Source organism: Hyperolius riggenbachi, chromosome 10 (assembly GCF_040937935.1).
Source record: "Hyperolius riggenbachi isolate aHypRig1 chromosome 10, aHypRig1.pri, whole genome shotgun sequence".
Lineage (NCBI taxonomy): Eukaryota > Metazoa > Chordata > Amphibia > Anura > Hyperoliidae > Hyperolius > Hyperolius riggenbachi.
In genome coordinates this window covers 218,078,900-218,104,637 of record NC_090655.1, presented here as the reverse complement: position 1 = coordinate 218,104,637, position 25,738 = coordinate 218,078,900, and the positions used below count along the sequence as shown (strand labels likewise).

The 25,738-nt window shown below is 42.5% G+C and overlaps 1 protein-coding gene across 1 annotated transcript in view; it reads right to left on the bottom strand.

Moving 5' to 3' along the window:
- LOC137536815 (uncharacterized) overlaps positions 1-24,955 on the bottom strand; it is a 231,220-nt gene extending 206,265 nt beyond the window's left edge. The window contains exons 1-6 of the mRNA XM_068259012.1: positions 24,838-24,955; positions 24,585-24,716; positions 24,376-24,454; positions 24,152-24,249; positions 23,388-23,751; positions 19,107-20,196 (exon numbers count right to left, since the gene is read on the bottom strand). Coding sequence (XP_068115113.1) covers positions 19,107-20,196; positions 23,388-23,751; positions 24,152-24,249; positions 24,376-24,454; positions 24,585-24,716; positions 24,838-24,942 — 1,868 coding nt within the window. The 5' untranslated portion in view covers positions 24,943-24,955. The remainder of the gene's footprint in view (positions 1-19,106; positions 20,197-23,387; positions 23,752-24,151; positions 24,250-24,375; positions 24,455-24,584; positions 24,717-24,837) is intronic.
- Between the last annotated feature and the right edge of the window lie 783 nt (positions 24,956-25,738).

Below are 25,738 nucleotides of genomic sequence, written 5' to 3'. Positions count from 1 at the left end.
CAGAGCAAGCCTAACTTCCAGAGCTGGTGGATGGATTGTACCAAACTATTTTATGATGAACAGGAATAGCTTGTTGCTAGTGTTAATATAAGTATGATAAAGTTCATCACAGTTCTCACAGCCAGTAATTCAACAAGGATAGGTCAGGAATTCAACTGTAATCTTCCGCCAGATATCCTGGTTTAGAGCCACCAAAGCTCACCCATGTACATAGCAACAGCATAAGTCCTAATGCTCAGGTACATTCAGTTCCAGCTTCTGCAGATCATTCAATGCAACTCCGGATACAATGGTGTGAACCAAGCAGAATAACTTGCACCTTGAATGTAGCAAACATGACTACACAGCACCAGCACCATATATATGACACAATTGATCGCAATTCCTAAGATCATGATGAGTTCAATGCCAACAAATGCATGTCATGCGAAACAACTCAGAGTGCGTTGGTGTGAAACAGACAAGCCTGCAAAGGCATGATGTGATTCCTCAAAGTGTAACTGTCGGGCATAAAATAAAAAATCAATTCTTTATTTTTATCTTGTAAACAAGTTATATGGACGCTAACCAGGCCATCCAAAAGTTAAAATCTCTATTACATTTCTTGTTTATAAATGATTATTCCCCAGTTTACCTGACTCTTATTTGGTATGTTGCCGCACAAAGGAAGTTGCAGGGCATGCTGGGTTGTCTTTTTTTGCTTCTTTATTTCCCCTCAGACTTAAAGGGACACTGTAGGGGAGTCAGGGAAAAATGAGTTGAAGTTACCCAGGGCTTCTAATGGTCCCCCGCAGACATCCTGTGCCCGCGCAGCCACTCCCCAATGCTCCGGCCCCGCCTTTGGTTCACTTCTGGAATTTCGGACTTTAAAGTCTGAAAACCACTGCACCTGCGTTGCCGTGTCTTCGCTCCCGCTGATGTCACCAGGAGCGTACTGCACAGGCCCAGACCATACTGGGCACAAGCTATACACTCCTGGTGACATCAGCAGGAGCAACGACACGGCAACGCAGGCGCAGTGGTTTTCAGATTTTAAAGTCTGAAATTCCAGAAGTGAACCGGAGGCGGGACCAGAGCATCGGTGAGTGGCTGCACGGGCACATGATGCCTGCGGGGGACCATTAGAAGCCCCAGGCAACTTCAACTCATTTTCCTCTGACCCCCCTACAGTATCCCTTTAACTAATGTACAGAAGCAAAAACGGACTACCCAGCATGCCCTGCAACTTCCTTTTTGCAGCAACGTACCAAATAAGAGTCAGGTAAACTGGGGAATGATCATTTATAAACAAGAAAAGTAATAGAGATTTTAACTTTTGGATTGCCTGATTAGCATCCTTATTACTTGTTTACCAGATAAAAATAAAGAATTGATTTTTTATTTTATGCCGACAGTTACACTTTAGAGGACACCCGAAGCGAAAATAAACTAATGAAATTAACGGTTGTATGTATCTTCCTTCTACTAAAAATAACTTTTAAAGATATTCCACAGTTTTATTTTATGTTTAAATCTACTTTTTAAGTTTTAACTGTTTTATTGTTTTTGCTCAATGACACATTCATTGAACTATGCCAGAGCTAAAATCTATGAACTATTGACCCTTTTTACCTCGTTCCTGCTCTCAGAAGCTATTTTCTGCTAGGAAAGTGTTTTATAGTTGGAATTTCTTATCAGTGAGGGTCACACTGTAGTAACTTCCTGTCTGAGTCAGAACTAAGTCAGCCACTTATATACCTGATATTTAACTCTTTCAGGCAGAGAAAGAGAAAAAAGGAACACAGCATAGTTATTAGTGTGCTTGGCACTGTACATACACATGTCTATCTCAATATGTCACACGCCACTTCGGGTATCCTTTAACTGTAGCAGTCTTGCTGCATATCATTCTCGTGGAAAGCCTGGTGCAAATCACCTAGAATCGGAAAAACATGCTGTGTCCCCAGCAGCAGCGAGATGCACATCAAAACAATGCAATATTTCAGTTGTAGTGCCCCAGTGGGGCTCTTACGATTGTGCTGGCGCTGTATGGCAGGTCCAGGGGTATGGCAGCGGTGATCTGTCAGCAGAGGGGAGAGGCATGGGAGCCAGGACGCATGGTAGAGGAACGTGCGTCCTCGACTAGTTTCGTCGGACTTCCGGCTTCTTTAGGAGGCGTGTCCTCCAAATGTAGTACAGCCACTATTTGTCTTCCTGAAGTGGCGGCTGGGCCAATCAACGCGGCCATGCCCACCCTCACCCACGCGCCAATCGGGCCGGAAGGGCAGGGTGGGCAGACACCATGGGAGCGCGCTGCCGTCTGCCGGGACCCGCCCCACAGCCACGGGAGGAGGCGGGCGAGGCCGACACATGCAATGCTACAGCTGCTCGGAGGGGAGACACAATACAAATCCTATTTGAGCGCATGAATGTGCACCCATAACTCTAAATGAATTCCAATTTTTTACACAAAATATACCAGGGCTGTGGAGTCGGAGTCGTGGAGTCGGGCAATTTTGGGTGCCTGGAGTCGGGTATAAATGCACCGACTCCGACTCCTAATGAATTTGTAACTGTAATTAAAATAGAAAATATGATAAAATGTTCTATTTCTCAGATAATAGTCATTAAAAATAATGTATATATACAGTATATATACAGTAAATGAAATAAACCAATCAAAATTAGTTACTTGTGCTGGTTCAATAAAGCAGTCCCCGTATTTTTAAGGTCAGATATACATATCTGATTGTGACTGTATATGTGATGTGTACACAGGAATCTCTTATATATACACTAAATAACATCTATGCTGTAAGAATAAAGCCTGATGTGTAGCTGTGTCACTAATAGAGATGGTCAACGAGATGGAAATAATTCTGCATTGATGCTGATTTATGCAAATGTATGCACTCCCTTTGCTGATGAAATCAAATAATTTGATATGTTGTTAAAATTTGGTTTGGTGACTACAGATTAAAGGGTAACTGAGACGGATGAAAAGTAAAGTTTTATACATACCTGGGGCTTCCTCCAGCCCCCTTCAGGCTAATCAGTCCCTCGCTGTCCTCCACCACCCGGATCTTCTGCTATGAGTCCTGGTAATTCAGCCAGTCAGCGCTGTCCGGCCGCATGCCGCGCCCACAGCCAGGAACATTCTGCACCTGCGCAATAGTGCTGCACAGATGTAGTATGCTCCTGGCGGCGGAGTGTGTGCATGCGCACTACGCCCGACTGGCTCAAGTACCTGGACTCATAGCAGAAAATCCAGGTGGTGGAGGAGGACAATGAGGGACTGATTATCCTGAAGGCGGCTGGAGGAAGCCCCAGGTATGTATAAAACTTTAATTTCATCTGTCTCAGGTTTACTTTGTTACACAGTAGTACTATATGCACTCCCCACAGAGCTGCAGGGAATCCACTGAGAATGCTGTGCACATTGAACACAGAGGTGTTGTCTGTTTACAATCTCCTCATTCCCCTGCAGAGTACCTGCACATCATTCTTACATGTACCCACACTTACATTGCCTAGGGCCTGATAGATGTTCTTTGTTCCGGTTTGTACCTTTTACAAGTACTCTTACCAAGGACTAGTTTTAGTCTAAAGGGAATAAATATAGTAGTCTACATATCCTTCTCACTTCAGTTGTCTTGTAAAATTCCTAAGCGTTGGCAGTTAAGAGACGAATTTCATGTTACATACTTTTAATCAACAAAATTGTAATATGCAAATTAGAGGAGTCGGAGTAGGAGTCGGTGGAATCCTAAACTGAGGAGTCGGAGTCGGTGGATTTTTGGACCGACTCCACAGCCCTGAAATATACATATATTAGATGAATACATTCAGATCAAAAGATTGTGGCAGTATAATCGTGAATATAACCTGTTAATACTGGGGCATAAATGTCACTTCCACTTAAAAATGAGTGACAGGGACTACACCCTACTGTACGTGCCCTAGCACCTTTCAAACCTATCATGAATCAAAAAGAAACCTCAAAGACCTGCGATGAAACAGGCACACTACCCCCAAGGCACTTAAAAGCAGGGATCCACCAGACGCAGGCTAGGCAGAGAGAAATGCCCAGAGTCATCTACACGGGTAGAAATAAAGCATAGCTTTTGATCTCGTTGAGACCAGGATATTTAGTAGCCGTTAAATCAAAAATCCATCGAGACTCCTTTTACAGAAGAAGTCGGTCCATGTCACCACCCCTAATAGAGCTATGTATGTGGTCCAAACCCACAAAATGCATGTTGACAGGGCTACCAGCGTGCACGGTTTTGAAATGTTTGGCAACCGGGGTGAGATTGGGGATATTCTTACTTTTAACACTCGTTACATGATCTGAAATTCTTGAACAGAACTCCCGTTTAGTTTTGCCTATATAGAAGGCTCCACAGGGACACAGCAAAAGATATATCACCAATGTTGTGCCACAATTTACATAGTGGGCCAAATTCCAATCTGTCCAATCCGGCAGCCTGACAGATCCCCGACGCGTATGTATCGGCACAAAGTGCAGCCCCCGCAGGTATAAGTACCCGTAACTTTATAATATTTCTGTCTTGTCTTGGGGGCAAGAAAGTGACTGTTGACCAACCCATCCCACAAAGAAGGGGCCACCAAAACGTAAAAAGCAGATCTCTCAGGAACACAAGTCCTCAGCTTCACATCATTTGTTAACATGTGCCAATTCTTCTCAATAATTTGTGTGATCTCTCGATGTTGTGCGGAAAACTTTGTGCAAAAGCGCACTGTGCATTCCGTGTTATGTTTATATTGAGGCCTATCCGAGAGCAGAGATGCTCTTGCACTAGCATCCGCCCTCTTGTAGGCCCTTTTGAGGATCTGCTTCAAATTTCTGGCCTCAGCCCAAAAGTCCCTGTCGTCGCAGCAGTTACGTCTAACTCGCAAATATTGGCCAACTGGTATGCCCCTCACTGTATGGGATGGATGAAAACTGTCGGCCCTTAACAATGAATTAGTCGTAGTATCTTTTCTGTTTAGTCGTGTCGACAACTGACCACTCTCATCCAACAAAATGGAGATATCAAGAAAGGGGATCTCCGAAGGAATGACCTGCATGGTGAACCTCAAATTCTGTGAATTGTGATTCAGAATCTGAACAAAATCGTTAAGGAGGTTGAGCCCCCCCGTCCAGAAAACGATGATGTCATCGATGTACCTGTGCCATGCCAGAACGTGGCCAAGGTACATCGAGAGACCATCACTAGCAAAACGTTCACGTTTCCACTCCCCCAGGTACAGGTTAGCATAAGAGGGGGCACAGGTGGTCCCAATCACCACACCCTGCACCTGAAGGTAGTGGGATCCTTCAAAAACAAAAAAAGGTATTCACCAGAAGAAACTCCAGTAGAATCAGCAAAAACGCATTGTGCGCAGTACACGGTATTCACTGAGGAATGTACCCACAGCCCGTATACTTAATTCATGGGCAATGCTGGAGTATAGGGCCTCCACGTCCAAAGCCACCAAAAGTCCCTTCGGGTAACTGAAACCGCCTAGATCACGTAACAAGTGTGATATATCTCAAATATATGAAGGGAGTGACTGTACATGCGGCTGTAGATGTCTGTCCACATATATGCTTATTTTCTCAGTTAAAGAGCCAAGCCCGGACACAATTAGATGACCGGGGGGGGGGGGGGGGGGGGGTTGTCCAGCTTTTTGTGGACTTTCGGTAAAGCATAAAAGGAAGTATGGAATTTGCGACCTTTAAAAATATCACTGTGTATTCATCAATGACCGACTGTGTCACTGCATCATCGATTATCGTAAAAAGTTCACGTTGACATTGGGCGGCCCTAAATGCAGAGACCCTCAAGTAGCACCCCTGTTTATCCAAGATTTCAAGGCACATCTCCCTGTAAAGATTGACTGACATCAAGACCACATTTCCCCCCTTGTCAGATGGTTTGATCACCCATCTTTTATTTTCCATCAGCTCTCTTAGTATCTCACGTTCCTCATGGCAAAGATTGTCATGAGGATTGTCAACAGATGTCTTTTGGCCTCTTAGTTTTACCAGATCACTTTCCACCACATTTATAAAGGTCTTAAGATTAGCTACTAAGGGTAAAGGGGGGATTTTTTTTTTAAAATTTTTTACGCAACCCTATATCTTCCAAACGGGACAGAAAATAGGATGGCGCCAAACCAAAAGAAGTAGAGTTCGCCTCATTCGGTTCATCCAATAAGCCTTCCGATTCCAATTTCTGTAAAGACTGCAAGGCTAGCAAGTCTTTCTCTGAACCAGGGTTTGTCGTTAAGGCATCCCACTAGCATTCTTGGATGATTTCCATACAATGATTGTAACAAAATTTTTCGGCCAAACAGGTATGGGTCAACTATAATTTTCAAAATGTCAGCATTGTAAGTGGGGCAAAACCCCAAATCTTTGGACAATAATAACAAATAAGAATTAGGGATTGCCACTCCCGTCAGATGAATGACCTGAAGACTGCCATCCCCAATAGAAGGTTCTATCGCCTGGGACGTGTCTCCCCCTTTCCCGGCTGGGAATTCGCTAAAAAAACCCAATATTGATGAGGAGGAAGATGAGGGAACAGAGGCCACTTTGCCTGCCACCCCCATCTCCCCCCTTCTGTCTGAATCCTCGGCACATGAGGATTCGTGTTTAAATTTATTTTCCTTCTCTTTCTTCCTATTAGATTTGGGTGGCTCTCGTCCTGATCTAGTGTTATGTTGTCTTGGACTACCTCCTGCCGAGACTGAACTGAGAGAAGCCGAACTGTTTGGACCGGCAGATGAATCAGATTCCACTGCCTCAGACAGTGGTTGTGATAGACTCCAAGCGGGAGTTTTAGGTTTCGGTTTGCCCCTTGGATGTTTTCTAGGTAAATTATTCCACCGATAGGCAGTGCCTGTCTTGTAAGCGTTCCTATCCCTCAAGACCTTTTGATCTCTATGAATCACTAAGTTTTTATTGAATTGTGTGATATGTTTTTCTAGTTCTTCACTTCTCAATTTGAAAAGTGCATAACTACTGTAGGGATCAAGAGTCTCAGAGACTTTCTTGATCTCTAATTCCAATGAGGTCAAATCATCTCTATCCAATTCACTCATAAGGGTGATTGCATAGATTTTTGCACAACATTCGAAGGCAGTTGACGGGCCGTTGTGGTGAGTGGCTGCAGGGGGCTGGTAGTAGCCCCAGGTAATTGAAACTCCTTTTTAAAAAAAAAAAAAAAGGCTTAAGGATTCCTTTCAGGTTAATTAGTTCAGCAATGATAGGAACCAAATGTAAACATCACAAACAGAGCTCAGAGGCTTTTGAGCAGAGCGGATTGTCCAAATGATGGTGCTATTGAAGAAAACTTACCTACAGATGTACTTGTCTAGTTTACTGGCATGCTTTAATCCTTACTGGCTAGCAAGCTGGTCCTGTGTGGACTGTTCACAAACAAATCATTCCAGCCCCCAGCTCGTGTCTTATGACTCTACAAGCAAGGGAAGGGGGAAGACGCAGGATGGAGAGAAACGCTGCATGTGTAATACCTTATCTTAGTAGCTATGCATTGCTGGAGACTAGAGCTTGTATTTTACAGACAATAATTTTTGAATCTGGATTCATGAGATACCAAAATGCATCTGGGTGTTACATTTAATATAGATTAATTACATTGTCTGAAACAAACATATGACTATTTGTTTACATACATAGGTGTCTGGTATTGAAGAAAAAGGTGCATGCCCGAACAGTTCACCAGCAGATGGTTCCGGGCGAACAGCTGTTCGCCGTTTGCATTTAATGTGAGCTTTGTCAAAAGTTTCCATTCGCATTTAACATTGAAGTCAATAGCTGCCGATTTTAGTAGTTAATAGCAAAGTACATTCTAGAAACACCAAATTTGCAGGGTACAGCGACCATTCAGTTCAGTTGCCATGACGACCATTCAGTTGCCATGGTGACCTTTGATTCTGGTTGCCACAGCGACAGTTTTTTAAGTTTCTATGGCGACCACTTGGTTGCCATGGCAAGCGTTCTATTTGGTTGCCATGGCAAGTGTTCTATTTGGTTGCCATGGCGACCATTCAGTTTCGTTGCCATGGTGATCATTTCCATAGTGACCACTTGGTTGCCATGGTGACCATTCATTTTGGTTGCCATGGCCACCACTTTGTTGCCACCGTGACCGCTCTGTTTGGTTGCCATGGTGACCATTCTGTTTCATTTGGTTGCCATGGCAACCATTCCATTCTGTTCCTGATTTACATTCTGAAATTTATTACATGGCAACATTTTTACTGCTGGCAGGTGATCTCTGTAAAAGGAGATACTGGTTGCTTGGCAGCTAGAAACAGCTGTTATTTCCCATAATGTAACAAGGCTTCCACAGTGTGATCTCAGTACCTAGGTGCTGACATTACACTGTGGGAGGGGTTCACCACAGTATGAGCCACACAGAGCCCCCCGATGATCTGTCTGTGAAAAGGTATAGATTTCTCATGAGAAAGGGGGTATCGGCTACTGATTGGGATGGAGTTCAATCCTTGGTTACAGTTCATCTTTAAAGCTGTTCTGTAATTTAAGACAGCCTTTGCATAAGGTTGAGAGTCTGGCAGAACTGGTGAGATTACCAGATAGGTTGATTTAGACCTTGACTGGTCTAGAAGTAGTCTTTTAGGAGATTTAACATGTTTAGTGCCAAATATTGTTTGAGCAGAGTACTTTTCTGCAATTGCATTGCACATAAGTTTTTATGTATTTTGATTCTCTGTCTTCAGTCAATGCTACCTCATCAAGGTATTCTCTAAAAGGAAGTGCCTGGGCTGTCACTGCTAGTAAAAGTCAGGAAATACTAGTTCATAGTCATGGAAGATTAAACCTAGATATCTACCACAATGTAAAACAGGCATGTTCAGAAATTCATGTTGGGCCTTGGATTCCTGTCTGAAGTAAAATTTCTTATTTTTTCGTCTCTTATACTCAGTGGTGGCTCCAGCTTCAATTTTTTGGCGGGGTACAAAGGGCTGGTGGGGCCCATTTGGGTGATCAAAATCGATATTTGTATGGTGAGTTTTAGATTTTTTTTTTCTAACTGATAAAATTAAGGCTAACTAGTTCAGCAATGATAGGAACCAAATGTATACATCACAAACAGAGCTCAGAGGTTTTTGAGCAGAGTAGATTGTCCAAATAGCAGTGCTATTATTGAAGAGCATATTGGGGAAAATTCTGTCTGGAGGCTGCAGCCGTTCAGGGCTCAGCTAACCAGCACTTTGGGGAAAGTTCTGGCTGTTTGCTGTAGCCAATCAGGGCTCAGCTGATCAGCCAGCTGGAAGCCACACCTCTCCCCTAGTAGTACTTAAGCCTTGCTCCTGCAGTGCTCTGTTTTGCCTAGTGTGCTGGTACTGTGAAACCTCTGATACCTGTTGCGAACTCTGACCTTTTGACCTTGCTTATTCTCTAGTGTGGTTTCGGTGGATTTTCTGCCTACATTCCTGTCAGCTCCAATACCTTGTGCACTTAAAAGAGAAACTCCGACCAAGAATTGAACTTTATCCCAATCAGTAGCTGATACCCCCTTTTACATGAGAAATCTATTCCTTTTTACAAACAGACCATCAGGGGGCGCTGTATGGCTGATATTGTGGTGAAACCCCCTCCCACAAAGAAATTCTGAGTATGTACTCTTGGCAATTTCCTGTACGTGAACCTGGCTGCATTGTGGGAAATAGCTGTTTACAGCGGTTTCCAACTGCCAAAAAAACATGCAGCAGCTACATCACCTGCCTACAGTAAAAATGTCACCATGTAATAAATGTCAGACTGTAAATCAGGGATTTAAAAGATTTTACAATGGGCAAACACTGACTAAATCATTTATACATAATTATTGTAAAAATGAAGCACTTTTTTTATTACATTATTTTCACTGGAGTTCCTCTTTAAGGCCTGGGTGTAACCGAAGTTGGGTAGGTACTGTCTCATCTCCTCCCGTTCAAGCGAGGATGCACCACATAGTGTGAAAACTGGGGTGGTAGATTGGGGCATTGGAGCTGAACTGTAGGTAGGAACTCTGCCACGCCTCACACCAAGGAGTCAGATGACTTTTGTACCAACTCCACAGCCAGGGTAAGTATTAGAGTAAGGAGTCTGAGCCATTTTGGGTACTTTGAGTCGGAGTCAGTGGTTTCCTAAGCTGCAGAATCAGACTTTTTGTACCGACTCCACAGCCCAGGTTCATAACGAGAAATCTGTACAACACAACTTAGGAAAATATGGATAGGTCAGTAGTGCAGAATAAACCATAAAGTACATTTCCAAATTTTTCTTTAATAACTATTAATTTTATTGAAATTTTGCAATATGCAAACAGTATCGGCAAAAACAGTAAACTGTTGCTGGTGAAAACAATGTTGTTATACAATATACCTGTAAGAAAAGGAAGTATTATAGCAAATATAGCAAGATAAGTCAATGTTATATAGCAGGCAATCGTATCTCATTGGAGAGAGATTCTGCTATATTTAGCCTTATTTATGTCATAAGGTAAACAATTCAAAAAGGGAACAAACAGAAAAACATAAATCCCATCTAAATAACTAAAGTGACCAAACTATGGTTTATGAAAACTGACGGTACCAGTTGTGCAAGCAATGTTACAAAGTTATCCCTATCCTATCTTATTCCTTTACATTTTTCTCCTCAGTTGTTTGAGGTAAGGGAACTAGACCTCATGCGACATTAAAGGCAAAGCAACTTTGACATTAGGAATCTGGTGTAATATAATCTTAAAGGGACTGATTCATTAATTTATAATGCGCTGTTCAACACAAGGTAAATTGTTGGTAAATATAACTGTGCATGCTACATAACATGTGCTCTTAAGGTGTGTGCGCACGTTGCAAATTACGCCTGCTAATGCAGCACTGCGACCACAACACTTGACTAGTGTGGCTGCTACTATGTTAACTGACGTAGTAGCGGCCACGTTAGTCTTGTATCGCGGTCCTGCACGCATAATTTACAAGAGTAATTTGTGTAGCGTGCAGCATTACATTTACGTTGCGCTCAACAATTTAAAAAAACACATGTATCAGTAGATAAATACTTAATAAATACTTGACATAACAGATGTATTGTACTGTCCACGTTTTGATTTCAGTGAATTTTATATAGTAAATGAAGATAATTCTGTTCCTGGTGGGAACCATGCCTTTTTCCCACAGTTTGAGGCGAAATCCTGATGTCATTTCTTCCCTTAACTTTCTTTTTCTTTTCTCCAATTGCTGAGTCACCTCTGCACGAGTGAGCAGAGGATCATGTTTCAGCTAGGCAGCAATGCAGTCTGCTCAGCCATTCATAGAGAAGCAGGAAGGTGGGAGGGGAGATGACAAGGCTACCTTCTCTCACTGTGGTTGGCGATGGCACGTACAAGAGCCTAGGGGTCTGAGATAATATAATAACAGCAGAGAGATTCCTGAATAGATTGGAGAGCTTGTACTGCAGGTTGAGATTTCTGGCAGCATTTTAAATACACTGCAGTGTTTAAATAGAATTTGGTTTTGTGGCTGACAATCCCTCTTTAAATTAGATACTTACAAATTCAGTTACTTCCCTAAGGAGCGGGAAGAATCAAAATCCTATTTAGGCTTCCCTCCCTGCTGTGTTGTCCCCCGTCGCTGAGCGCAGGCCCCCAGATTAGCCACAATGCATTGTCGCTAATCATATCGGGGCCATGCAGCTCTTCTTCCTCCATCGTGGCCGTGCAATAGCCGACCCAGCCAGCCCGCGCATGTGCAGTAAGCCGGTGCTGCGCATGCGCGGTGCGGCCCTGCCTCAGGAAGTGGAGGGGGGGGGCTGTTCTCAGCAATGGGGGGCTTTACATCAGCGAGAGAAGTCTCAATTGGATCCTGAGGCGTCCCTCTTTTAAGATATGTAGCTGATTTTGATCCCGAGCTTCGGCTCAGGATCACTTTAAAGGCGCCCATTAATGGTACTTTTTTTCACTAAATGCGATCTTTCGATGCGATTTGAATGATTGTAAGTAATGTGAAGGCAATTATTGATTGTTCACATTTATTGAACGATTCTTTCTTCAAATTTGATCATAAATTCCAACATTCGGATCAATGTGTTCCTATTTAGCGATTGACCATTATCAATTGACTTCATAAACGGCGAATTTTCTATACAATGCGATTGTAATAATCGCATCGAAAGATCGAATTTGTTGAAAAAAATTGCACCGTTAATGTCCTTTAGGACAACTATCAACGTTAACAAATTCCAAATACCACATATTTTTAGTAATTACGAGCAAATAGCAATACAAGGGCTTTTTTCATCTTTTCATTTCTTATGTGAAGAAAATATGAGATTAACAGAGAAGTTTTCACTGTGGGCATTACTATGGAGGACTGTATCCAGCGCATCCAGCATACAGAAACAGTCCTCACTGGCAGTAATCCTGTGACTGAAATGTCTTCAGAACAACAGAAAGCAGAGATATAGCATGAAATAGTGTGTAAATAACTCATCAGCTGCTGTCCATTCAGCAAACCAATGTAAGGTTTCGGGCCACAGTGGGTACTCTTTATTTTTAAGTTATGAGTAAATATGGTTGTTGGTTTTAGGGAAGGGGGATGTCAATGAGGAGGGATGGGGAGGGAAGTGTGATGAGGTTGGGTGGAAATAAAAGGGTATCTTTTAATCTCTCCCCCCACTTTAAAGAGAGATTGTCAGCCACAAAATCAAATTCTATTTACTCACTGCACTGTGTTCATTATGCAGCCTGGAACCTCACCCTGTATTGCAAGCACTCCAATCTATTCAGAAATGTTTCTGCTGTAATAAATCTTATCTCAGTCAGCCTGGCTCTATTTTGCCATTGCCAACAAGACGGAAGCTTGTCATCGCCCCACCCACATTCCTGCTCCTCACTGACTGGCTGTGAGCAGTTCAGAGTGAAGCTGCTGAAATCTGATCCATGCTTGCATGCATGTTTACAAAGCAAGCTAGCCATCACAGCAGGGCTGTGGAGTCGGAGTCGTGGAGTCGGAGCAATTTTGGGTGCCTGGAGTCGGAGTCGGGAAAAAATGCACCGACTCCTAATGAATTTGTAACTGTAATTCAAATAGAAAATATGATAAAATGTTCTATTTCTCAGATAATAGTCATTAAAAATAATGTATATATACAGTATATATACAGTAATAGCTGTGCTCAGTCCACAAAAATGAAATAAACCAATCAAAATGAGTTACTTGTGCTGCTTCAATAAAGCAGTCTCCGTATTTTTAAAGTGAGATATACATATCTGATTGTGACTGTATATATGATGTGTACACAGGAATCTCTTATATATACTAAATAACATCTATGCTGTAAGAATAAAGCCTGATGTGTAGCCGTGTCACTAATAGATGGTCAATGAGATGGAAATAATTCTGCATTGATGCTGGTTTATGCAAATGTATGCACTCCCTTTGCTGATAAATTAAATAATTTGATATGTTGTTAAAATTTGGTTTGGTGACTACAAATTAAAGGGTACCTGAGACGGATTAAAAGAAGTGTGTTATACATACCTGGGGCTTCTTCCAGCCCCCTTCAGGCTAATCAGTCCCTCGCTGTCCTCCTCCACCACCTGGATCTTCTGCTATGAGTCCCGGTAATTCAGCCAGTCAGAGCAGTCCGGCTACGTGCCGCTTCCACAGCCAGGAGCATTCTGCACCTGCGCAATAGTGCTGCGCAGGTGTAGTACGCCCCGGCGGCGGAGTGTGTGCATGCGCACTACACCAGACTGGCTCAAGTACCTGGACTCATAGCAGAAGATCCAGGTGGCAAAGGAGGACAGCGAGGGACTGATTAGCCTGAAGGGGGCTGGAGGAAGCCCCAGGTATGTATAAAACTTTAATTTCATCTGTCTCAGGTTAATTTGGTACACAGTAGTACTATACTCTACATATGCACTCCCCACAGAGCTGCAGGGAATCCACTGAGAATGTTGTGCACATTAAACAGAGAGGTGTTGTCTGTCACCCATCAACCTTGTTCAGATTGTGCATGAAGAATGTGTAATAGAGGAAGAATCTCTGTATTCCCCTGCAGAGTACCTGCACATCACTCTTACATGTACCCACAGTTACATTGCCTAGGGCCTGATAGATGTTCTTTGTTCCGGTCTGTACCTTTTACAAGTACTCTTACCAAGGACTAGTTTTAGTCTGAAGGGAATAAATATAGTAGTCTACATATCCTTCTCACTTCAGTTGTCTTGTAAAATTCCTAAGCATTGGCAGTTAAGAGACGAATTTCACGTTACATACTGTTAATCAACAAAATTGTAATATGCAAATTAGAGGAGGCGGAGTCGGTGGAATCCTAAACTGAGGAGTCGGAGTCAGTGGATTTTTGGACTGACTCCACAGCCCTGCATCACAGTGCAGATTCTAGGAGAAAAAAAGTAAGGGAGGAAATGACATCAGGATTGGCTTCAATCAGAGGCAGCAAAGATGAAAAATGCCAGAAACAAGAATTCACTTTATTTACTATGTAAAAATTCACTGAAATCAAAACGTGAACAGTACAATACATGTTATGTAAGTAGAACAAGTAGTTATCTACTTATATATGTACACACACCATTGTCCAATGGAATCCATCTATGTCACAATTCTTTGACAACATGTTAATATTCGGCACATTAGACAGAAAAATAACTTCCAAATCATAAAATGAGAGAAAGTACCTTTGACTATAGTATACAACATATTGTTTAATGTAAATAGGGAGCAATAAAATTGCTGTTGTCAATAAACCAGGGCTGTGGAGTCGGAGTCAAGGAGTCGAAGCAAATTTGGGTACCTGGAGTCTGAGTTGGAGCCGGTGGTTTCATAAACTGAGGAGTCAGAGTTGGATGATTTTTGTACCAAATCCACAGCTCTGGTAAGTATTAGACTAAGGAGTTGGAGTCTGAGCCATTTTGGGTACCTGGAGTCGGAGTTGGAGTCTTTTGGTTTTTGTACCAACTCTACAGCCCTGCAAAAAACAGCACATACACAAACATCCCCACTCGTCACCATCACCACAAGTGTAGCTAATACTCGAAAGGATCCCCTGGAGGAAACCCTCATCCAGCTTAAGGCAACAATCAGTTCAATATCCCTCAGGCAATATGACAGTTACTCCCCATAGCAAAAACAAGCAGCTTCAGCTTGTCAGCAAGTTACAGCACAATCATCCCCAACATACTGACCTCAGGCTGCAAGGAATGAGGGACTCACATGACATGGCGGAGCGAGTGGCATAACTGCTCTCACCACTTCAATGGAGACGCCTCATAATGCAGCGGTAGGCTGAAGGGAATGGGCTATCCGGATAACATACCGAGCTGCCAATCACAGCTGATGCTGGGGCGGCTAAGTCTCGGAAGTGGGAGCACGTGGAATAAGTGCATGCTCAAACCACTCCCACCAATATGTTTCTGAGCTCAAACCCCTCTTACCAAAATGTTTCATAACGCAAATAACAGATTCAATTACAGGAGAGGTACTTGGCGATGCATTAGCTATCCATTCTGATAGAATATATTTTATTATTAATGCAGAATTGTTTCCAGCAACAGCTTTCTACATTTGTCTCTAGCATTTGATTGTAACAAATATAACACTAGCCTGCACCCCTCTCCACCCCAGAATTCCTGTATCTCACTTCAAGACCAAAACACCTGTATCCAACCATTTCCTTCTAATTTACATGAGGGATACAGCATTGGGGTATAGCTGCATTATTTGTACTAGAGTATAATATGGCCTGGAAATACATCGGCCTAATATCTTTTGTTGCCCTCATATTTATAGCAGGTGTGTCAAACTCACTCACATAAGGGACCAAAATCTACAATATAGTCTAAGTTACAGGCCAAATTGTTTATTAACCACTTGACCACTGAGGTTTTTTTTACCCCTTTAGGACCAGAGTAATGTTCACGTTAGCTCTCCTCTCTTTCGTTCGCCAATAACTAATCACTACTGATCACAACACATGATCTATATCTTGTTTTTTATGCCACCAATTAGGCTTTCTTTGGGAGGGACATTATGCTAACAATTATTTTATTCTAAATGCATTTTAATGGGAATAATAAGAAAACAGTGGAAAAAAAAATCATTATTTCTCAGTTTTCGGCCATTATAGTTTTAAAATAAAACTTCCACTGTGAATAAAACCACCCATGTATTTGCCCATTTGTCCCAGTTATTGCAACGTTTAAAATATTTCCCTAGTACAATGTATGGCACCAATATTTTATTTGGAAATAAAGGTGCATTTTTTCAGTTTTGCATTCATCACTAATTACAAGTCCATAAATTAAAAATTAACAGTAATATATCCTCTTGACATACATATTAAAAAAAAATCCAGTCCCTAAGGTAACTATTTATGTAATTTTATTTTTATGTCATTTAAAAAAACAATTCTATGAAAAAAAAAATATTTGGGATTTATGGGAGAGTGTGGGAGGGTAGGAGTTAATTTTATATGTAATTGTGGGTATTTTTATTACAAGACAACTGAAGAGAGAGGTATATGGAGGCGGCCATGTTTATCTCCTTTTAAGCAATACTAGTTACCTGGCAGCCCTGCTGACCCTCTGCCCCTAATACTTTCAGCCACAGACCCTGAACAAGCATGCAGCACATCAGGTGCTTCTGACATTATTGTCAGATCTGACTAGATTAGCTGCATGCTTGTTTCTGGTGTTATTCAGACACTTCTGCAGCCAAACCGACCATCAGGGCTGCCAGGCAACTGATATTGTTTAAAAGGAAATAAACATGGCCTCCATAGTCTTCTCACTTCAGTTGTGCTTTGAATAAAATGTTTTTAGGTGTAATTTTACTATTTGGCCACAAGATGTCCTCGCGCATTATTTACTATTCGCGTACGTAAGTACGTGATTAGGAAGTAATGCATGGTACTGTAACTCCGGAAGATACAATGAAGCATTCATCTCATTGATTGACACTGGGACTTAGATTAATGAATGGGAACTGCATTCCTATTCATTCATCTCCCTGCTAACGAGTGGCAATGAGTACCCATGCGGGAGCGAGCGGCGGCGGCCTCCCGCATATTTACAGCCCTGGGACATCAAGTGAAGATTTCCAGGGCCATGATTATACTGCATGTGGTGGAGTAAGTGGTTAAGATTTAACATTTATTGAACAATCTCCATCGAAGCGACATAACTAACAGAGGTTGGGCTTAGATCTAAGGAGGGGGTCACAAGCTAATTTCGCTGGTGGGTGTCCCATGGATTATTGCTGCACCCCGGCTCAAACTGACAATGTTTCAATCAGAAGCACCGTCACCGGTGTGCTCCTCCGGACAGGAAGGCAGTGCCCTGTATTTATTTTGCTGCTTACAATGATGGAAATTTTAAGCTCTGGAGGGCTCGACACCTGTGGTTTAAGGTATTATGTAAAATAATTGACAATCCTCTTCTGTGAGCCCATAGCAAGATCTATAATGTTCTCCCTAAATCTATTTAGAGAAATCAGCAGATTCCTGGAATACCCCGTCACAAAGGGACCCAATCTTTTTGAATCTCAGTCCTGTCTGTGTCCACTATTTTCCATTTAAGCATTTTAAGTGTTTTTCTAGAGCAAAAACTGAACACATACTAATGAAAGTCAATAGACTTGTCTCCATTACATGCAAATTTTTATTTGTGTTTTGCTGTGAGGAAAAACAACAACAAAAAACAAATACTGTAGTCTCCTGCATATTTTCACATGCCACACTCGTTTCCCACACTCAAATCATGAATATTGCTTCTTCTTTGATGTCTCTTATGATTTATACCCAAAGCATTCCCTGAACTCAGAACAGGAATACAGCCTCTCCCCTGGGAAATGATTCTTTCTCGCATCTCATTCCAATTCACACAAAAATCACATTTTAAAGTAAACCTGAACTAAAAAGAAGCTCAAAACATAATGAATTGAACCTTCCTGGAGTCTCGCATTCTTATTTTCACTTTAAGGGGATACATCCTGACTTTGCATTGTGCACAGCAGCCATGTCAATGTGATATAAAGTCTGGATCATTCGGCTCCCAATGAAAACAATTAAATCTTATATACAGTATTCAGCATCATCTTAAAGGACTTACAAGCCGAACGGTATAAAAAAAGTTTAGTACCTGTGTCTATTTTGAATCTACGCGCCCTCCTTTACTTTCCGCCGGGTCCCCGCTCTGCTACTTACTGGCCCCCTGGTCGGCTCCCGACCCCACCGCCCGGGTCGGGCTCTCATTCCTCCAGTAACATGTTGTCTCTGCTGCGCAGTCTGCATAGATGCGAGTGCGGCTGCGCAGCTCTATGGCTCCTCCTGCTGCGTCCACGCTACAGGCTGTCTCCTGTACGTGGATCAGGGGAGGCCCTAGGGCTGCATGCGGGCTGCACAGCCGCACTCGTGTCTATGCGGACTGCACAGCCGTGGCAAGCTCCGTCGGCCATTTTACTGGAGGAATGAGGGCCCGAACCGGGCGTCAGTGGAGGCTGGAGCCGACCAGGGGGCCAGTAGCAGAGCGGGGACCCAGCAAAAATTAAATGGAGGGCGTGGATGGCGTCCTCCGTAGATTCAAAATAGACACAGGTACTAAACTTTTTTTTTATACTGTTCGGCTCATAAGTCCTTTAATATCAGGAATGTTTGTTCTGTGGGAGAGCCATGGCTGCATGTGATTGCAGATCCTGCCCCATTTGCATAGATAAAGCTCCTTATTTATCAACCCTTACAATGGAAAAAATAAAACATGAATATAGGCAAGTTCTAACTAGGCTTAGTACTTTATGTGCCCATGTTTATCTTATCATGTCACTTCAGTTCAGAGACTTTAATGCTTTACAAACCAATGCACTGAGTAGCATGAAAGAGTCTTCAGAATTCTGTATAAATATGCTGTCATGTGCACTTTTGTAAGAAATAAAATAAACTTTGTAAAAGAAAAGAATACTTATGGCCAAGACATTTCCTACACCCAACACAAATGTCTGAAAAGCAGCGATTTACGCCCAAAGCATTTACACACTTAGAGCATTAAGTATGGGATCTCTCATGCCTGGCTAGGTTTCCTTTATCGGCAAAACATTTCCCACACCTAGTACATGCATAGGGCTTCTCACCAGTGTGGGATCTCTCATGTTTGATAATGTCTGCTTTATAGCCAAAACATTTCCCGCACTCTGCACATGAATAAGGCTTTTCACCAGTGTGGGATCTTTTATGACTTACAAGAATTGATTTGCGAACAAAACATTTCCCACATTCATCACATGAATGAGGCTTCACACCAGTGTGTAAGATCTCATGATTTCTAAGACTTGTTTTTTGCCCAAAACATTTCCCACACTCAGCACATGAATAGGACTTCTCACCTGTGTGAGATCTCTCATGACTGACAAGAATTGATTTACGAACAAAACATTTCCCACACTCAGCACATGAATACGGCTTCTCACCAGTGTGAGATCTCTCGTGTCTGACAAGGTCTATTTTATATCCAAAACATTTCCCACAATCAGTACATGAATAGGGCTTCTCACCAGTGTGAGATCTCTCATGTTTGACAAGGTCTGCTCTATATCCAAAGGATTTCCCACACTCAGCACATGAATAAGGCTTCTCTCCAGTGTGACACATCTCATGCCTGACAAGATTTGATTTCTGAATAAAACATTTCCCACACTCCGCACATGAATAGGGCCTCTCACCAGTGTGAGATCTCCTATGTGCGACAAGTTCTGATTTCTGAACAAAACACTTCCCACACTCAGCACATGAATAGGGCTTCTCGCCAGTGTGAGATCTCTTATGTTTTACAAGTTCTGATTTCTGAACAAAACATTTCCCACACTCAGCACAAGGATAAGGCTTCTCACCGGTGTGATATCTCTCATGTATGAGAAGCTGTGATTTCCAAACAAAACATTTCCCACACATGGAACAAGAATAAGATCCTCCAGCAGGAAAAGAGCTGTGCTGGATATGAGGCCCCTCGGGGTTAAACAGGTGAGGAGAGTCTTGGGGAATATTTGCGATAGCCAGGTTTTCTGCAGGAGACACTTGTCCAATGACATCCTCATCCGTTGTACAGTTAGTGGATGCAGGGAGGCGAGTCTCTGACAGGTTCTTGATGCCGGGACTCCGTGCTGCAAATAAAAAAAACAGATAATTCTGAGGGGAGGAACAATTATCATTACAGATGGTAAGTGAGCTGCTAATAATTCCAGGTTGATGCAAAGTTGATACAAAGTTGATGCAAACTAGAAATGGACCAGATGCAGAAGCTGCGTAACTTTGCATATAATTAGCATTCAGTTTGCACCATCTCAGGGTTATTGGCATGTCACTGACCATCACTAGTTATCAGCCTGACAGAGAATTGCAAAGGTTGTGCTCATTACAGCCAGCCAATCACATGATCATAACTTTGCTTTGCATGCAAATGTTATGCCTCTTTGAAATTGGTCAGTCATATGCATTTCCTCACAAATATGATTAGTTGCATAAAACCCCTATACCTATAATTAAACATCATTCCATGCTGTGGACCAAGAGAAATCCGTGAAGCATAAATGCTAAAAAAATATCCAAAATATCAGTCTTTACTAAGTGAAGTATAGTCCAGTGTTAGTGGAGGAGCAGAAGTGCAGACTTCAAACCAACAAGTGTGAATTTCGGTAATACCTTTAATGACTAACTGTACATGTTTTTTTTTTGCAAGCTTTTAAAACGTTAAGTTTCTTCTAAAGGCATTAAACAGAACTGGGTCAGGACTGTTCAATAGTGTATGTTACATACAGAGACTTATACATGATTCTGTAGGCTCAATCTGACATGATGTCACACAGTTGTACCCCTTTTGAAATGTAAAAAGAGTTCCACAGTGTTCAGATCTATTAAACCCCGGAAGCATTTGTCCATACAGGTAACCAAAACAGTAATCAACTGAGCTCCCAGCTACAGAGCAGCCACAGGCAGAGGTGTTAAAAACTCAGCCAGTCTGTATTAAAAAAAAAAAAAAAACAATCTGCGAGATTCATTAGGGACTTATCCTTGCCTGTCTGTTTTAGACAGACTTGTCGGGCGGACAGTGAGATATTGGCACCAGGTCCCATGGTAAGCAGACCCATTTCATACACTCTACTACATACCTATTGACTTAAAGAGAATCTGTACTCTAAAATTCTTACAATAAAAAGCATACCATTCTATTTATTATGTTCTCCTGGGCCCCTCTGTGCTGTTTCTGCCACTCTCCGCTGCAAACCTGGCTTGTAGTTACCAGTTTTAGGCAGTGTTTACAAACAAAAGACATGGCTGCTAAAATCTAAAATCTTGTGATAGGCTCAAAAAAGCAGAATGTGTGAGTCACACAGAGCTTCCAGGGGGCCTGGAGAGGGTGTGTATAGCTTCTATCCAATCACAAGCAGCACAGCACATTCCAGCCAGACTGCCTGAGCCCGACAGACCCGACAGAGGAGAGAAGATTAGATCATATAACAGAGATAATACAGCCACTGTGCAAGTAGGAAAGGCTGCAGTAAGCCAGACCACATTAGAACAGGCATAGGAACTTATAGGATAGAAGAAATAAGGATGAAAATTTTGTTACAGAGTCTCATTAAAGTGACACTGAAGAAAAAAAAGTTATGATAAAATGAATTGTATGTGTAGTACGGATAATTAATAGAACACTGGGACTTTGAAACACGTGGAGCTCAGATACGCTCTTTTGCTTAGATAACAGCTGGAGTTTCTTAACTATTCCTGTACTGGAAACAATATTAGACTGTTGCTAATGTTGTATTTCCTAGCTGTACTACACATACAAATCACTATATCATAAATTTATTTTCACTGCAGATTCTCTTTAAAAGTCAACAAAGGTGAGGAGAATATGGAGGCTGCCATATTTATTTCCTTCTAAACAATACCAGTTGCATGGCAGCCCTGCTGATCTACTTGGCTGCAAAAGTGTCTGAAACACACCAGAAACAAGCATGCAGCTAATGTAAGATCTGACAATAATGTCAGAAACACCTGATCTGCATGTGCTTGTTCAGGGTCTATGGCTAAAAGTAGTAGAGGCAGAGGATAAGCAGGGCAGCCAGGCAACTGGTATTGCTTAAAAGGAAATAAATATGCCAGCCTCCATATCCCTCTCACGTCAGTTGCATGTTGCAGCATTTATATAAATAGCCTGTTTTTATGGTGTGTATATACTTGTAAGAGGATTACAAATATATACACAGTGGCCAGAATGACCACCAGGCAATTTTTCTCCTGATCAAACTTTTTTTTAATTGGCTGATAACACTAAGTCACCCCTGCTGTGACCAATCTGTGTACAGTAAGGTATAGTAACCAATATCAGCTTATTACAGGCCAGTAAATCTGTGTAAAGTAATGTACAGTGACCATTATTAGCTTATTACAGGCTGGTAACACTAATTAACCCTCTACTGTGACACCTTTAGTGGTAATCCTCTAAAACTATCCACCAATACTTCAGATCACAATGCCAGTTATCATCCCGACCAGTTTCAGCTATTGCCGTCATCAGGGGTACCACTAAACGTGGGAGGTGTTCTTTGCCAGTGGGTTCTAAAGGAATTAGGACCCACAAATGTGAGTGTTATCTGCCATCATTGTTCATGGATTTTATTAAAGTATATTATCTGCATCTGATCCTGAAACTAAGGGAGTCCCCGCCCTTTATTTTATCTTTCTACACATGTACACATACAGTGGAGTTACACCAGCACAAGAGACAAGAAAGGGGACCCCAGATTGGAAGGATCATATGTTATGTTTGGGAAAGACAACCGCGCATTGGATTATTGTTGATATGGTAACACTAAGGCTCCCTGCACACTGCAAATCCGTTTTCCGATTCCGTTTCCGATTTTCAATTCCGATTTTCCCTGAATACATTCAACAGAAAAACGGATCAAAAAACGCAGCATGCAGTAAAGATTAAAAATCGGAATCGGAGGTAAAAACAGATTAAAAAGCGGAATCTGAATCAGAAATGCATGCAGTGTGCAAGAGGCATAAGTCACCCATTTTGTGATCAACATGTGCATAGTAATGTACAGTGACAATTAACAACTTATTACAGGCCAGTAACACTGTAACTGTACAGTATAAGATCAAAATACCTAGATAACTGAAGTTTTTACTGGTACATAGTTTGTAGACTCATTACAGGTATACTGTGTAGTCACACACCACACCCCCAATTACTTCTCACATTCCTTCACCACTTTTTGGCTTCATGTAATCTATACTGAGATATTTGTTATCAGTTTTTGAATAGCTAATGTTTATCACTCACCAATGTTCATCCATGTAAACATGTCTTCCTCCTTAGATGCTCTCATGTCCCCCTCCTCGTCAGACCGCTGATCACTCCTCACATGTGTCTCGTCTTCTTCCTCTTTATATGTCCTCATCATGTCACCCTCCTCTACAGACTGCTGATCACACCTCACATACGTCTCTTCTTCCTCTTTATTTGTACTCATCATGTCACCCTTTTCCATAGACTGCTGATCACTCCTTATACAAGTCTCTTCTTCTTCCTCTTTAATTGTCCTCATCACGTCACCATCCTCCATAGATAGCTGACCACCCTTCACATATGTCCCTTCATCTTCCTCCTCTTTAACTACGACATTTATATGTATCAGTTCTCCACCCTAAGTCAACAAAATGAGAGATAATTTAAGTTGTGATAGCAGCATATACAGAAGGAAACAATGTCACACAGTTTGGAGTCCCTAAAACCCGTCTACACGGGGAGATGTTGTAGCAATCCGGCGGCTCGATTAGCCGCCGGATCGCCTCTTCCGCGTCCCCGCGCGTACCCGCCGCATCCCTGCTCGCGCGCCGGACTCGATTCCCCGCTCGTCCCCGCTTATCTTCCGCTCGATTCCCTGCCATTGTCCCCTCGCGGGGAGCGAGCAGGGAATCGGCGGTGAGGAGATCCGTCCTGTCGGATCTCATCAATCGAGCCGCATTAGCGGCTCGATTGATAAGGAACATTGCGGCCGCATCTACGCGTGTAGATGCGGCTTAATGACCTTCAGTTCCACCCACCTGATAATTGTGGGAGATGGTGTGATCTTCTTGTAGACAATCCCGGGAATAAAGAGGACCTGTACATCTGCCTGGTGGATTTCTGTTACTGGATCCATCTGTAGGAAACACTGACTGAATACATTCTCTCTCTGTTTTTATCAGATGTTGGGGGGAGGGGGGGGGATTTAGATGGACCCTCTATACTGCTCTCTCCTTTACAAGAAATTAAAGTCTCCTCTTACCCAGTAATGTGAGGGGCGACTGATTATCCACCATGACATTTTTGTAGAGGTCTATGTGTCCTTCTAAAGACTGCAACGCCTGCATGGAGAAATAGTTGGTGACATCCTGACACCTTATAGGAAACTGACACACACACAATAATGGTCACCACCCAGACACAACCCTCTCTATTACTGGATAATGTCCCATAACTCCCAGCAATACTCACCTCTCCTGTCAGCAGCTCCATCATCTTCCTAGTGATTTCCAGAATCTTCTGCTTGTGTCTGTCAGATATCAGGGAGTGAGATGGAGGCACCGTGATGGTCACATGATCACCAGACTTCACCGGAGGATAAATCTGTATATAGAAAGAACAACAATAATGTCACTTGACTCTCTCAAAATCCTCCTCACCTCTCTAGTCAAGTGTATTTAATGTATATGAGTGATGTCATTTGATCTCCCAGAATCCTTCTCACCTCTCTGGTCAGCAGGCAGATTATCTCTAGGGTGAGGCTAAATATCCTCTCGCTCGTGTGACTTTGGTCTTTGTCCACCCTCAGTAATGTGGTCATGTGATCCATCCTCAATGCTCCTGCTTTTGATAAATAATAAGGGGAAGATACTCTAAGTTGTACAGTTGTCAGTTGTGAAATTACAGGATTCCCCTTCCCCCCAAGCATAAAAAGTTGGTTTATAGCTATAGAGGGACCGAGTGGCAGTCCTAACAGGGGGTGTGTCTAACTAAAGGACAATTGTAACGAGAAGGGTAAGGAGGCACTCATATTTCCTTGTAGATAATACCAGCTGCCTGGCAGCCCTGCTGGTCTATTTGGCTGCAGTAGTGTCTGAATCACACCAGAAACAAGCATGCAGCTAATCTTGTCAGATCTGACAATAATGTCAGAAACAGCGCTGCGTAATATGTTGGCGTTTTATAAATAAAATAAATAAAATCTATTGGATGCTGGTCTATGGCTAAACGAATTAGAGGTAGAGGGTCAGCCTGATAGCCAGGCAATTGGCAATGTTTTAAAGGAAATAAATATGACAGCCTCCATATACCTCTCAGTACAGTTGTCCTTTAATTTTAAAGGCCGGTACACATTCTAGATTAAAGTTGGCTGAGGCGGCTGATAGCGACCACCTCTGCCAATAATCCAGTGTGTTTATAGAAGTCCCTGACCCCCGACCAGCGATTCGCCAGGTGGATGAACTAAGCTAAGCCACAGCTTATAGCTTTGTTCTTGCCGCTTGCCCTGCCTGCCATGTGATGTCACATGTGCACTGCTCCGTTGGCCCTCTGCTTCCCTGCATTGCAACACAATGTGTCATCGGGGTGGAGGCCAACTACACATCTGCTTTTCACAATTTACATGG